General features: G+C 38.3%; 1 protein-coding gene across 4 annotated transcripts in view; it reads right to left on the reverse strand.

Annotated features, from left to right (window-relative positions):
* Positions 1-339: 339 nt before the first annotated feature.
* fam124a (family with sequence similarity 124 member A) overlaps positions 340-16811 on the reverse strand; it is a 59362-nt gene continuing 42890 nt past the window's right edge. For 2 of the 4 annotated variants that reach the window (XM_030125710.1, XM_030125711.1), the window contains exons 3-4: positions 15230-15996; positions 340-1326 (exon numbers count right to left, since the gene is read on the reverse strand). In XM_030125710.1, the coding sequence (XP_029981570.1) occupies positions 553-1326; positions 15230-15996 (1541 nt within the window). In that variant the 3' untranslated portion in view covers positions 340-552. Of the gene's footprint in view, positions 1327-15229; positions 16006-16811 lie in introns of all 4 variants that reach the window. The other 2 variants (XM_030125709.1, XM_030125712.1) reach the window with 1 other exon arrangement.

A 16811-nucleotide genomic window follows, 5' to 3' on the forward strand; every position in this document is an offset into this window, starting at 1 on the left:
TCCTTTCACAAAATTGTGAACAAGAAGAACATCCAGGAACACCTTGAAATGTCTTCAGAAAAATAAGTGCAATTTTAATAATATTCTGCCTGTTACTAAATATTTTGTGTATTTGTAGATTCACTGTGATCTGTAGGTTGTAATGCACATGTCTAAATGATAAACTGAGGCAGAATATTGTTAAAATTACACTTATTTATTTTTTTTTATTTCAGAAATTTTTTTTAGGTTGTTCATATTATTAACCTTTATTAAAGGATAGTTTGTAGATGTAAACATTTTCATTATATAATTTTACTTTTTTTCACTCTAAAATAGAGAGTTAAGTTTAGAGTTGACATTATCTATAGGTTATTTTGTTATTATTTTACTGGTCCGGTCCAGTTGAGATCACATTGGCCTCTATGAGGACCCTGAAGTAAAATGAGTTCAACACCCCTGCTCTAACTTTACAACCAAACACTAGGTGGCAGTGTATGGACAGCTTGTTGACTCTCTAATCCAGAAAGTCTGTCAGGTCCAGAGTGAGTCCTCTTGGCTCACAGCAGCTGATCAAATGTAGAATTCTTGGTCTTCCTCTTCTTCTTCAAACTTATCTTCCTCTTCGACGCTGCAGCTGTCTGAGTGGTTTATTGAAACGCTGCTCATGGATGGAGCAGCGCTTGTGTTTATGAAGGTGTTTTGAGGATGTGAGGTTGCGGTGTTGTTGGAGAGGCCGTTTGTTCTGGTGACAGCGGACATTCGGCTCAGCGTGGCTGCCTTGGGGATGCTGGGAGAATGTGGGGGGGTAGTGTCATCTGGGGGAGCAGACGATGGCCGGCCTGATTTAAGATACGCAGAAACCACTGAAAGGTCCATGTCGCCATCTGGGTTGACTTTGTTCCCCGTGTCCACATCTGTCTCCTCTGCTCCAATGAGAGCATCCACGTTCAGACGGAAAGGTGGGATGAGGGAGGAGGTCCGGTTGAAGGACTGGCTCCTGTGAGGGGGACCTGGAGAAGGTCTGGGGGACTGGGAGCAGGATGAGCCCAGGTTGGGGAGGGAGAAGAGTGAACTGGACCGGTGGCTCCGGCGCTGGTTCCTCCAGCTGTCTGCGAGGTGCTGCTCGGTCCAGTGGTCCAGCTCATCAGGCTCGTCACAGGCCAGAGGGAGGGAGCTGTGGGAGTTCTGGACTCTGGGACGGGACATGGACCGATGGCAGTGGTGGCGGCGGTTCCTGTAGGAGGCAGCACTGCGGGTGAATGTGGACGGAGCCGAGGCGGATTCAGGGGCAACGGGTGATATGTGAGAGGGGTCCAGTCGGTGTCTGAAGGGAGATGATTGGACCTGAAAGACAACAAAGACATGTCAAAGAAATGGAGGACATTTTTCACATAGATAGATAGATAGATAGATAGATAGATAGATAGATAGATAGATAGATAGATAGATAGATAGATAGATAGATAGATAGATAGATAGATAGATAGATAGATAGATAGATAGATAGATAGATAGATAGATAGATAGATAGATAGATAGATTTTCTATGAATGCATACTCAAAGCACGTACAGTGGATCCATTATTCTTTCACACACATTCACACTCTGGTGGTGGTAAACTACATATGTACCCACAGTTACCCTGGGGCAGGCTGATGTAAGCGTGGCTGCCATTTTGCAACCACCACCAAACATTCACACGCATTCATACACCAGAGTAGCAGCGCTGGAGGCAAGGAGGGTGAAGTGTCTTGCCCAAGGACACAACAACACATGACTAGGACAGAGCGGGATTCGAATCGCCAACCCTTCAGTTATTGGCTGACCCGCTCTACCTCCTGAGCCATGACCACCCCCTCACTAGACAGACAGAAAGACAGATTGATAAAAAGTCAAAAGCCAATTAACAAAGTCAATGAACTATTGACATAGTAGTGCTACGTTGATATACTAGTGGAAAATCTTTATTAAAGGGGTCATATTTTGCTAAACTCACTTTTATTAGTCTTTGGTTCATTTATTTGTGTATTTGGACCCTAATAGTTCATAAAGTTTGAATTTGAACCCTCCAGGTGCTGCAAAGCTATTTTTATATTTATTCTGGCAAGAATCGAGTGGATTTCTACAACCTGTTTCAATTCCATCTTAATTTCTTACGTTATATCTGACATTTCTCGCCATAAGTTTTTGATCAGCAGCAGCGGTTGTAGTCCATACTGAAAATATGTACAAACTTTGAGCCGATCACCTAAAATATTCAACTGTTGGTTGAACAGGACAGAGCAGCACAGTCAACAACCTGGAGGGGGTGGGGCGTGAAGGGGCACATTTGTATTTAAAGGGCCAGCACTCAAAACAACCTTTCTGGTGTCATTACTCAGAAATAGGGTTGAAGATGGACCTGTGGAGTTGAGTTAATGAAGAATTCAGACCCAGGCATAGCATTTACAGTTAATGTAGACCACAGGGAAATGTTTTAAAATGCATAATTCCATTTAAAAAAGCAAAGTATCACTCCTTTAAGATTTATAATTAACTAGATTATTCAGAGATGGACGGAAAACAGAGATACTGCAGGTTAGACCTCATCAAGCTTAAAGATGCCAAGTAGTGTGGTGGAATAAGCAATTACTTGACAATTAGGTGTTTTGTTTTGTTTTTTTTAATTGCTGAATTGGGGGCAACCATGGCCTAGATGGCTGTGTCTGAAAGGATGCTGGTTCGATTTCCTGGACTGGCGGAGAGTTGTTGGCTGATGTACCCTTGAGCAAGGCACTTAACACCCCCATGTGCTCCCTTGGTGCCTAACATGGCGAGCCCACTGCTCCTAGCATGCATTGTGTCTGATGCACAATCTAGTGGTGGGTTAAAGGCAGAGGACATATTTTGGTGTGTGATGCATGTTTACGTGTGTGACAAACTACTATTGACAAAATAAAGATTCTATTCTGTTCTATTAAATGAATCAATTTGGAATCAATTCACAATAGACAAACAAACCAAAAGAATCGAGTCGTTAAAAGAATCGGACTTCCCATCACTACCGTAAAATAAAGCAGCAGTGTTAGAAGAGTAAAGTTACCTAGATATTAAAATTTGGGCAAAAATATGACTTTGGCAGTTGTGCTTTGAGGCTGACGATATGTTGAAGGAAATGGAAACATGAATGACATTCCACTGAATCCACACAGAGGCAGTTGTAGAGAACAGAAACAACAAATGTACTGTTATGAGTGAATGTGTGTGAAAAATCTGAAGAGGAAATGTGAGCTCGTGGGTTAAAGTCTGTACAAGAATGTATTATGTATACATTCATACAAGTATGTCAGTGTGAGTGAAGAAAAAAATACGACAAAGGCCCAGTGTTTCCTGCTCTCCTCATTTTTCTAAACCACTCTTTTCTTTCTGCCTCTTTATTCTTCTCACTCTTCACTTGACTTCGTGTTGCTTGTCGCTGTCCTTCGCTCTCAGCTGTAAAGTGGTTGTGTGGCTGCATATTTAACCCTCCCACAGAGGAAGAGAAGGAGGCGGTGCGGTGCGTGTGTTGTCGCCTTCTGCAGAGGCTGTGATTTGCAGCATAATGATAGCGCTGCGTTATGAGCGGAGGCCAACGCAGGACGAGTCGGTGTGTGTCGTTACAACAGACACGGGTCAAACGCACAGATCTAGTCTTTAGGAGAAACTAAATCTGCACTTGTTTTGTTAGGGGTGTGTATGTGTGTGTGTACGTCTGTGTGCTAATGTGACATGACAGGATCTGTGCAGTTTTCTGTGAAGACAACATGTTACAATGGCGGAAAGTGGTCGCAGCAGGGGGTGCTGGGTAATGAGGTTGTTGACATGGGGATGAGCAGAAACTCGCTCTTGTGAGTAGTTATCCTGAGATAAAGTGACCTGACCTCAGCATGCAAAACACGCCAGAAAAACGAGTGCAAAGCCTCAACACTACAATACGACACAAGCGACATTATGTGTGATTTAAAGTAAAAAAAGAACAAAACCTTCACTGAGTTCAGCAGAGTCTGGTTGTGGCTGCGGTTTGATTTGCTAAGACACTACTGTGACAATAACACGAAGGAGTGCTATTTTGTTCCCATTGTACAGACTCTGCAAAAAGGAAAATAGAGCTTCAGAGATAAATCAACTGGAAGCAAAACCACACAAAAGCATCGTTTTATGGTGTTTTTTGCAGATGAAATGCCATTTTTCCACATGAGAGAAGTTGACTGTCTTCACTTTTCATATTTCAGAGTGAACTGAAAGTCTAGGTTTGAGTTAAATTAAATTATATTAGTTAAATTCATGTAATTCTTGTATTTTATTCTTTTACTCAGGTTTTATCTATTCTTCTGTATTTTTATTTATTTATTTATTTTTAATCTATTCTCGTATTTTACTCTGTTATTTTGGTTTTTATTCATTTTTCTGTACAGCACTTTGGTCCCCTGTGGTTGTTTTAAAGTGCTTTACAAATAAAGTTGGATTGGATTTGATAAATTAAACAAATCAGACCATGATGTTAGAACTAGTTTCACACTAATCCACCATCCAGCTGATGCCATGAATGTAACTAAAATTTACATTCATGAGTCCAAAACCCAACATCTTTACTTTGTATTGATTTTTAAATAATTTCTATAGTAAATCCCCCTGAGTTAATTTTCATTATATGTAGTTTGTTTAACCCATAAAGACCCCAACAACAACTGTCAACCAAAATCACCTACTGATCTAAAATGTTTAATACCTGTTGATCCATTAATCCTATCAATACATGTAAAAATTTGTGTAAAATACAGTTTGTCACCTTTTCATGGTCATCAGATATGATCCATTTGGATGCTCAGAGGCTCCGTAGTTACCATGGAAACACTGTCACCTTCTACAACACTGATTCACCAGTAAAACCCATGGAGCTGGATCAATGACAGTGGATGGAGACGCATGTTTTTATGTTCAGTTATTGATATGTTTGCTGAAAAAGTCCTTTTTCTTCAGTTTTCGCTGTTTTGATATCATAACCTTTGAATTTACGCTGAGCTTTAATGATCATCTACATGGTCTGTGAATTAAATATAAGAAAATATATGATCTACAGTGAAAAAATGCAAAACAAAGAGGATAATATAATAAATCTTTTGAAAGGTTAAATAGAGAGAAAAATTAATTTGGGATCTGCCACAAAAGTAGCCCTGGGTCTTTATGGGTTAGTCAGATCTTTACCAATTACATATTTTTCAGTGGATTAGGTTGAAATTTGTAAAGAATAAAGGAATCCTAAGAATAATCTACAATAGGTATATGAGTAAATACCTGGAGTCAAACTGATAACAAATAATTTCTCACCCGAGTCCATCTTTCACTTGTCAAAATGACACTGGTTTTCATACTTTTTTTTTTTTATACATAATGCATATTCATGTGACTTTTTCCATGAAAATGTTCGATAACACTTTGCATTTGGTTAGATACACATGTGACTGGATTCATCTGCTCAGTAATGGTCCCTGAGATCTATATTATTTGTATTATTCTGTGTTGAACCAACAAAATAAACAGCATTTTTCAGATATGTAGCTGAAACACTAGGCTGTTAAACAAAAGACATAATCCTGAATGACTGCTGGACATGTTGACAGGTTAGAGTACAAAAAGCAAAAGTGTAAAAAAAATGTTCTGATAGTTAACCTCCATTCACTTAATTCATTTCCAAGGTCGAGGAATTGTTCATGGCTCATTGACTGTTTATGCTTTTTCTGTGCAAATGAGGAGTGAGTTCAAGTATCCACTGTATAATGTCCTCAAAAACAGAACAAAAAAGTATACCATCTATTCCAAGTACACTATCTTATGCTAAAAAATCCTACAATATTCCTAGCATGGTCTGTAGTGAAGTGGTAAAAGCCACTTATAAACCATATGTCCCACTTCAATTCCTGTTTTTTTTTTCTTTTAACCCATAAAGTCCCAAACAACCACCACTAACCAAAAGCATCTACTGATTTAAACAGTTTAATACCTGTTGATCCATTAATCCTATCAATACATGTAAATAATGGGTGTAAAATACAGTTTGTCATCTTTTCATGGTCATCACATATGACCCATCTGGATGTTCAGAGGCTCTGTAGTTACTGTGGAAACACCATCATCTTCTACAACATTGATTTACCAGTAAAATGAAAGTTATAGGGTTGAATAATCGGCTCCAGCCCTTGCAGTCTGTTTACGAGGGTTCTGTAATCAGACAGGCAAACAGAATCCTGCAGAACCCTTTTCATGTGTTGTTTTTCCGAATATGAATTGCTACCTTTGGGTAAACGCTACAAAGCCATCCCCTTCTCCATCTCTCTTCTTAATGAATCTCGACCACTTACTTTGTAACTGTGAAAATGGCTGGTTATTATTTGTTTATTTTTTATCACATTTTATCCCTATTTACTGATGGTGGTGTCTCATCTTTTATTGATAATATTTTTAATCACGTTGGCTCTTGTGATGTTACATATTTACCTCCGCCAAGGAGGTTATGTTTTTGCCGGCGTTGGTTTGTTTGTCTGTCTGTCTGTTTGTTTGTCTGTCTGTCTGTGTACAAGATAACTCAAAAACTTATGGATGGATTTGGATGAAATTTTCAGGAAATGTTGATACTGGTACAAGGAACAAATGATTTAATTTTTATTGGTGATCGGGGGTGGGGTGGGGGGCAGATCTGTCTTGGCGGAAGTCTGCACTCTCCAAGTGCTTTTCTAGTTGTTAATATCTTCCGTGTACTTTTTTGCATTTCACAAATTCATCCCAAGGGCCGGATTAGACCCTTTAGCGGTCCGGTTTTGGCCCATGAGCCATATATGTGACACCCCGGTCTAGCAGATCTATGTAGATATTTCAGCTTGTTCAGCACATTACAGTTATTATCCAGGTTCTATTATCTATCCAGAGCTTTTTATACTTCTAATTTATTATGTATAGTGTTTACTGTTGTGTTTCTTTTGTACTCGTGTTTGCTCTGGTACTGTACTACATAAGTAGGAATAAAATATAAAGGTGAACAAAAGGCAAAAAGAAGTTATGAATTAAACAGTACACTCTAGAATATTGAATGTAATAAATTAACCAAAAAAGAAGAAAATGTCACACAATGTACGACTATTTCATTATGCAGGGTTCCTACGCAAGTATGAAAAGTATGGAATTTGATTTTATAAATTTGCAGGTTTGGAAAAGTATGGAAAATGGAAACAAATGTATGGAAAAATATTCATGTTTCCAAGACTGTTTTCGCTGTTCTATTTTCTAAAACATAAAATTATGACTATCTAAAATAAATAAATGGATCAATCTGTTTTTTAAGGAGCTTGCTGGCACAGCTAAAATGTTTGTGAGAGCACATACAGTTGGCTACGAGTCCCAGAAAACATTTGGGCAGGTTGACAAGTTGAATGCCCCGCCTTCTGCTCTTATCCTCCGTCAACCCATTTCAAGGCCCGCCCAGGTGTTGTCAAGTTTCACTGAGCTGCTTTGATGGACAGGTGATGTCCACACACTGTTAGTGAGCAAGCCTTGTATGATCGTTGGCAGAACTCATAATGGGTAGATGTAAATTCTCTGATGACTGGCTCATAAATCCCAAATACAAAGACTGTTGGCTGGATGGAATTTTTTTACCAAGACATCTGGAAATTAGGGTCTGGAAAAAGTATGAAATTTTGAAATTTCAAATGTGTAGGAACCCTGATTATGGCTCTTTAACAACACTTTATGTCCAAAATGAAGTAGAAGAAGCCGAGCTTATATTGTCCTACTCCAAATTTACATGACTTGGCAAATCAGCTAATGTACACAGTTCATAAAAAAGAATAGATCAGTTATTAAATTATTTACTTATATACTTAAATTATTAAAAAAAAGAGAACACATTATAAAATATCATCATTAACTATTACTGTTGTACTCCCGTCCATAGTTACTACATCTCTGGAAAATAAGTTGTTTTGTTTTTAATCTTCTTAAATTTTGCGTTTTCATACTGTTTGATATGAACACAAAACCATGCCATGAAATGAAATGCACGTCTTTTAACCTCATGTGGTGTTCAGATTTTCAGTTATTCAGCCAGTGTTCATGGGTGTTCACTGCATTTGTGGGTTTTTAATTCAACATAATCAAACGATTTAATGTTAAAATGCTCAACAGATGTTTACTTCATCCCAATTACGAGCAACATAAATAGCCTATATGTTGAATATTTGCCTTTTGTCTTTGCTAGATCACATTTCTGAATTAAAGTGCTACTCATTTTTAGTTTTTTTTTTTTAAATAAAATGTAATATAATCAAGATATGAGAGGAAAAAATTCATTAAAAAAATAATTACAAATCATTTTTCTGCTAGTAAAAAATAAAAACGGGTCCCACAGACCCAAACACCATACAAGGGTTAAAATTTATTCTAGCAAAATGTTGTCTTATATTTACATTCTCTCTATAGTCATAACCACCCTCTCTATCTGTGAATAATTTCTGTATGTTTCATCAAGACATAAACTGACTGGAGGTATTTTTAGACTGTTCTTTCTGTAGTGGGTCTGTTTAATCAGAGACAGTGTAACTAACAACATAAATGATGGTTGTTACTGTGTGTCGACATCATCAGCCACTTGCTAACTTAGTGATGAGCGAATTGACCTTTAGAACACCTTCCAATCACTGTTCATCATCATCACTGTCAGGAAACTAGAGTGTATCCATCATTTCTGTAGTCTGTGACATTGCAGGCTCACTGGGCTTCTATATATGTGTAACTTGTTGGTCAGTAGTAAAAGGATTAAAGATGATGAAGCAGAACATGGTTTCCTAATGGTCTGGGTGACATTTGCCGTAGGTCATTCCCCTTCTTTATTTTATTCTGTTCTAAATCTGAGGAGTTGCACCTATTAAAGCTATACCTACCTATGTGGCATTTCTCACAGCACTTAGTAAAAGTTTGAACATGAACAACCCGCCTCTCTCCAAAGCCCCGCCCCCTTCCCTCTGCCTGAGCTCTGAGGCTCCTCCTCCTCTCTCCTCCTCTCATCTGATGCACGATGGAAACGAAGGAGGAAGCAGAGGCAGAGGTCCGGTCCGTTTTGGCGTGTCCGCGGACCCCTCGCTCAGTAATCAGATGCATCATCCACCTGCCACGGGCCCACGGCTCCTGTTCCATCAGTAGACCTGGTCTGTGCAGTACTGGGTCAGTGTTTTCACTGCAGTGCCCAGGGGATGGGCGCGCGCATTGTGAACGCGCGGCCTCCGCGAATTTTCCGTGGACATTTGAGGTTTCATAGTCCATACATTTATCATCCTACATCATCTTACATTGTGTGACACTATGTACATGTACCTGTATGAGTCCCACCGTCATAAAAGCTGAGCTTTATGCAGACCTGTTCAGTCCAGTACAGCTGACTTCCGGACTTTTATCTCCATCCTTCATTCATCAGACTCCCGTTTGTGCCCCTCAGTTGTCGTTTCTGTTCATAAATCCGTTTAATCCCTTCCACATGTGCATGTCAGTTCTATCCAAACACATCCTAGACAGTAGACTGTGGTCAGTGACAGGAGGAGCAGCGCGAGTGAAGTGTCAGATTCAGAGGGACACATATCGGATGTGAGACGGCGATAACGGATCGGATGCTGGACGGCCGTAATGGATGATTGACAGGAGGTTCAGTCAAGTTCGGCCAATTATTTTATTCGGACCGACTAAAATGATTGGTCAGACTTTTATCAGAAATATATGAGAATTAAACATTTTTGAGTTACAATACCTGGTGGATTTCTTTTACATTTTAGTTTGACACACACTTATTAGGAGCATTTTAAGATGACAAAAGAAAAGTGTAAAAATGCCACATCATACGGTATAGCTTTAATAGAGAATATGCAAAATTATGCAAATAGCTTTAAGATTAGATTTTTTATTCTGAAAGACAGCAGGCCAAAGTATAGTTTAAGTTTGTTGGTCAAACTTGGTCAAAAGTTTTTGAGTTATCTTTCTAACAGACCAACAAACAAACCAACAAACAAACATGAAAACATAACCTCCTTGATGGAGGTAATTACCTGATTTTCAAAATGCAAAATACAAAGGATAATATTATAACAAATCACTTAAGAAAGGTTAGATAGAGAGAAAAATCCATTTGAGAACGGCCACAAAATTAGCACTGGGTCTTTATGGGTTAATGAAAAAGGGATTTTAGATCTTGTCCAGGTTTTGAGAAATCCTCGTCTGTCACTGTGCCTCAGAAAAAAACACATACACGAACAGACAGGAATTCTGCCTGACTGATTGTGGATTGTGAGGATTGTGTTTGTCTTAACCACAGGAGAAAACACACAATGACAGCTGGGTTCCCTGGGGAGCACCCTACTGTTTATCTGGTCTTTGAGTTACCTTTTTTGGCTCCTTCTGAATGACTTTCTTTAGGTTTGTCTCAAATAATGCAGAAGCGAAATAGCTTACATGGGTGTTATTTACATATCAGGTTTTCTACGGTTGATGAGAGGCAAGTACGGGCTTGAATAATGTGAATATCTTACTAGAAAAGCACTCGGAGAGTGCAGACCTCCACCAAGGCAGAACAGTACCCCCTCCCCCCCATCCACCCACCCCAATCACTACCAAAATGTAATCATTTATTCCTTGTGCCAGTATCAACATTTCTTGAAAATTTCATCAAAATCCATCCATAACTTTTTGAGTAATCTTGCTAACAAACAGGCAAACCCCACTGAAAACATAACCTCTGCCGTTCCTTGGCGGAGGTAATAATGACAACCACAAATTTTTCTTTTTGTTTTAATGCAACAAAAGTTTAAGTACATAAAACTGATTACATTTACAAACTATCCTTTCACAAAAAATGTGAATAACCTGAACAAATATGATCAACCTGAAATGTCTTAGCGCAATTTTAACAATATTCTGTCTGTGGACTGAATGTTTTTTTGCATTTTTAGATCCACTGTGATCTGTAAATTGTAATGCATATGCGTAAATGATAAAGTGAGGCAGAATATTAAATTGCACTTACATTTCTTAAGACATATCAGGTTGTTCATGTTATTCAAATGTTTAAGGAAACTTTGTAGATGTAAACATTTTCATAATGTAATTGTACTGCATCAAAATCACTTTAGTTCAGGTTCCACATACAGAACAATTCAATTTCTAAGTGGGTCAGACCATCAGATCATAATAACCTACAACTAATGACAAATCCACATTTTTTTTCAATTTTTTTTGCCTTTTGTTCACTTTTATATGTTATTCCTACTTATTTTCGAAATGTTTATCATTATTATCAATATGAAACTGAGTGGACATCGGCTTATCTCCACAGGCTGGAGGACCATCAGGCCAGGTGGTGGTTAAGGATCATGCATATGGTCTATTGTCATCATAGATCAGCTTATTGTTTCCCTCAGTGCGGTTCCAATCCCAGTAATGGACTGCTGCTTAATCGGCTTGAACTTTCTGAACTACTTATGTCACAGTGCTTGGACAGATATCCCCTCTGAAACCGATACCCTGCAAACAAAGCAATTGTGTGTGCATGAATATTTCTTCACATATCGTTAGCCTCATAGTATAATTGCCTAACCTATACACTACATGGACAAAAGTATGTGGACACGTTGAATTCAGGTGTTTCTTTTCTAACAGGGGTCTGGAATACAAAACAATAATGATAAATGTCAGAATATAGTTTTATATTGGGATAAATATCATTGCATTGCATTGGTTAGTTTGGTTAAAACAGTTTAGTATCTCAGAGATGGTTTTCAATTAATTTCTCTCAATGTTGATTTTTTTTCTTTTTTTTTTTTATCCATGACTATGATTTTAAACGTTATATCTCTAAATTTCTAAAATATTTATCTATAATTTTCTACCACAAACAACCATCTACTTTCTTCACATCCCACTTTGGCAGAAAAATCTCCCATTAAACTTTAGGAAAGATTGATGTTTATAATCTATATGGACAAAAATATTGGGACACATCATGTCTACAGCTGTAAGATCTCCAGTTCATGATGATTTGAGATATAAACATCAATATTAATAATCAATATAATATTTATCATAATATAAAACTGTATTATGACATTTGTTGTTATTGTTTTGTATGCCAGACCCCTGTTAGAAAAGAAACACCTGAATTCAACATGTCCCAATACTTTTGTCGATATAGTGTATGACTTAGCCAATTATGCTATGAGGCTAATGATATGCTCATGAAAACATACTCCAGTCTGGATGTTGGTGGGTTACAGTGCACACAGACTGACAGAATAACATGAACTCGGTGCTGCTCTGTCGTCTGTATGAGTTTGTTATTTTTGGCTCAAGACTCTGAGTGTATTTTCTCCCTCTGATTCTTTTTTCAGTCTGAGGAACTGGCTTTTTCTCAGTTTTTCTTTCTGTACACAGTCATAAATACAGACCGCAGAAAGGAAACAGGCAAACCATTATATCGTCCAGATAAAGTGTGTTTTCTGTGGTGAGCAACACAATGAGTGATTATTGGTAAACACAACAACAGATCCACAGATATGCTTTTACAAGGACAATCTAGTAAAATAACATAACATTTTCTGAGTTGTGAGCATAGCAGGCTATTACTAGAATCCCATCACATGGCTCTTCTCCAGTTGGCTTTTATACATGGAGGTGCATTACATTCATAAAGTTAAAAAAAAATGCACATCTTGTTTTGTAATTATGAGAAAACACCTTGTGATTCTGAGATAAAACTCATAATTATAATAAATTATCCTGTAATTATGACATCAGGGCTTTTAATCAGGAAAATTATGAGAAAATTATGTCATTATGAGGAACCTAGAGAAGGTATCAATCATTTTCTCATACTAGAAAAATAAGGCTGATTTATGCAAAAAGATATATTATATAATATAATATAATATAATATAATATAATACAATATAATAAAACAGAAGAAGCACAACAAAACAGATGCATCTCATTGCCTGATGTGATAATATCTACTTCAGTTACACATTAGCATCAACATTTTTGATTGTTAGTGAGTTTCATTAATTTATTTTAATAGTTTTCTCATTAGATTCTGTATAATTTTACTCCAAATCCATACCTTATATTATTACTACACAATTAGAAGATGGGAGAAGAAAACATGTCTTCATTGTCAGTCGATGGCCTGAATGTCAGTAGTGATGAACATAAAGATTAACAATGCAGCACAGTTCATGTAAAAAGGAAGTCCATATTCACATATTGCTGTTTTAACACAGTTTGGTGTCTGTACAGTTGACAAACAGAGACGTCACGTTAGCCTCATTAGTTCCTGTCTGTGCGTCTGACAGATTCTGGGCTGTGGTTGGTTACAATGTCTGTCAATCACCCATTTTATAACATGAAATTAACTTATTAAAAAAAAACTAATGACAAAGATGGTGATTTGAACACATGAAAAAGACTGAAATCACATTTGGGAAAATGTATTGAACATCTACTCTGAGTTTTTACTTTGACTCTAGAATAACATGGAGAGAACAGGACTTATGGCCTATGACCCAGCCAGGCACCAGGGGCTGATGGAGATTATTTAGCTTTTGAGAGTCTTTTGCTACACCCATCTTCACATACAGTCTACAGTGAGAGCAGTTTGTATTTTGCATTATTTATCACATTATATATAGAAAACACAGAATTAATTATGCAGTGTGAGTGATTTAGGGGGACATATAGGATGTCCACAAAGTCTCTTCACAATTTAAACAATTTACAAAAGCAATTGATGAGATGATTAATTAGATTTGTCATCAGATCAGATTTGTTCTATGTACTCTGTGGTTACCAAAGTTTTTAATCACATTACATTTGTGTATTTCAGGTACCCTGTTGATGAAATAGGTTCTGTTAAAATAGCTACTTCTCAATGTTAACGTGTTCTTTTGTTGGAAGCTCCAAGAATAAGTCTGGATTCTTTTAGGTCTCATTTTTATAAATTTATTATTGACTTGATCTGATCCTAAACAAAATATCACTCAGCTGAGGATCCACACCCCAAACAGGGAAATGGATCCCGACATGCCAATACACATCATTTTTATAATCCTTGTAAACTGATCTCCTAACTATGGGCTGACCCCCTTGTGCTAGGTGGGCTGGGTCACAGAACATAGACTGGTGTCATCTGACTCTAAAGTCAAGCAGATGTGATACACCGACTATATGTAAAACCCCATATTTGGTGTTTACTTCTTAATCTCTAGTTGTTTACAATCGTCTGTGGGCATGTGTATTTAAAAGTGTGCCTAAGGTAAAGTCCTGTGATCATAAATCTGTCAGTTTAGTATGTGACCAAGATGTGACCTATCCAAAGAACTTTAACACTAACCAGTGACACAAAAGACTCCTAACTAATACTGACTAATACTAATACTGACTAATATATGATTAAACTTAAGAGTTCAACTATCTCAATTAAAATAATATTTCATCAAGAAAAGGCACAATGTGTTTATTGAAACAAAATCGGATATGCTGACTCAGCGAAACTACAGGATTAAGTGATAGTGATAGTGGAAGACATCCACTATCACGTCCATCAGTTCACACATGGCACAAGACATTTATGGAGGCAGGGACAGTGTTGGATAAAGGGAGGCGTGGACGACCAGTTACTCAGATATCACTCCCCTGGATTTCTTTCTATGGGGTTATGTTTAAGATATCATGTATTAAAGAAAGATACGGGACATCAGCGACCTGAAGCTAAAGATCACTGATACCATTGATGCCATTGATGAGGTTATGATACAGCCAACATGGAAACAAATCTAGTACTGTCTGGATGTGTCCATCTGGCTGTATATGTAAAGCGTCATGAGATAAATGTTGTTATTATTTGGCACTATATAAATAAAGTTTGATTGATTGATTGATTGATTGATTGATTAATTGATTAATGTGCTTTGTGCAACTAATGGTGTCCATATAGAGGTGAATTAAATGAGGCAAAAAAAAAACCAACAACTTCAATATCTACTTTTCATTTTGTAATAATTTTCACATATTTGTCTATTCATTTGCTTTTGTAATAAATGTGCTAAATTGTAAAGACCCTTCATGGACACCCTGTATATAAAATATTCCCTCATACATATAATATCCCTTAACTAACCAAAAGAAGACAAAACAAAAACTGACCTGCAGCAGGATCTTGTTTCCATCGTAGTCCTCAGTCTGCCAGCGGACGTCACTGATGGGGCTACAGGTGTGAGGCAGCAGGGGCACCAGTGTTCCCACGTCCCGTACCCTCACCTCCATCACCGCTGACTCTAGTGCCACCGGGGTCTGGCCTCGTGGAAGCCTCTTGAAAGACAACTGGATCTCCATGTCTGGGTTTGAGTAAACCACAAAGAAGCAGAAGTCCTCCTTCTTTTGTGCAACTCTCCGCTGAAGCAGCAGCTTGTACAGCCGCACCATGTCCACGTAATTTTCATGGCGACAATAAATAGTAAATCGCACAATCTCTTTCCCATAATGCACCTGACGCACAGCCCACAGTGGCGTGCCAGAGGTCAGAGTGAAGAAGTCTTGACTGCATGGCGTCAGCGGCAGCATCCGCCTCCCGTTGCTGACTTTCTCTGTGTGGTGGTAGTGCCAGGGCGGCCTCTGCAGGGCGCGGTGCAGCATCAGGATGTGCTCCTCACCTCCGTACGCCTCCTGAAGGAAGAGGATGACTGCCAGGGCTGGTTGGCAAGCTACGGCTGAGTCGCAGTTCTGATGGCGTTTGGGTCGCGGCCTCTGGGAGACAGAGGCCCGCTCTGAGACGCGGAACAGCTGCAGCTCAGGGTGAACCCACGCCAGAACAGAGTCTGCAGCATGCTGCAGGAACTTGCCCTGGCCAGGGTCTGCGATGAGGTGGATACTGACAAGGAAGGGATCCTGGAGCTCCCCCATGGATAACTCACCTCCACAGACAACAGAAAGACAAACAGGATTAGAGAAACATGAGGAGATTCAGTCATAATCAGTCTGGTAACTTCACAGAAACTGTACAAGTCATAATGTGTGTTTAGTGCAGGTCAGTGATGTTCATGGTGATGGTGAATGTGGGTATGATATGGAATGGAGGCAGGATGTTTTAGTTAAAAATAAACTTTATTATCAAACTGATGTAATATCACCACGTGTAACAGTAAGAGTTGGAAAGAAAATCCAAATATATCCCACTGCTTCCACTAGTGTTATTGATATGACTTCAAGGCTCAAATTCTGTGAAACCGACACCATAAAGCAGTGAATGATTACATGTTTTTTCCTTTTCAGGTGTAGGTGTATTAATATGTACTTTTTACAGTATATGTGGCAGTCATTTATGATTTTCTTGTATGACGTGTCAGAGAATTGCAACATCACTAGACTCTTACGGCGCTCACTGTATTGTGATCGTACCACGTGATGAGTTATGATAAGCTTTTCACTAAAAAAAAAAAAGCAAATGCAGCCAAACTGTATTTTACATACAGGTGAGGCTCTAGTTTTTAATGGAATATGCTCATCTTTTAACATTTAATTTTGATACTCATCTTTTTTTATTTGTAAACTATGTGTGCGTGGCTGTTTGTGATGATTACAGTGACATTATGGCTTTAAACACACATTTACTAAACCACTGTGTGACACAGACTTCAGTCAGACACACTACCAACCAGCCACACTGCAATTTTCTGGATAGTCATTAATCTTGTCTTGCAGATTTGTCCAATATAAACATACTTTGCTG

Source organism: Sphaeramia orbicularis, chromosome 21 (genome assembly GCF_902148855.1).
Source record: "Sphaeramia orbicularis chromosome 21, fSphaOr1.1, whole genome shotgun sequence".
NCBI lineage: Eukaryota > Metazoa > Chordata > Actinopteri > Kurtiformes > Apogonidae > Sphaeramia > Sphaeramia orbicularis.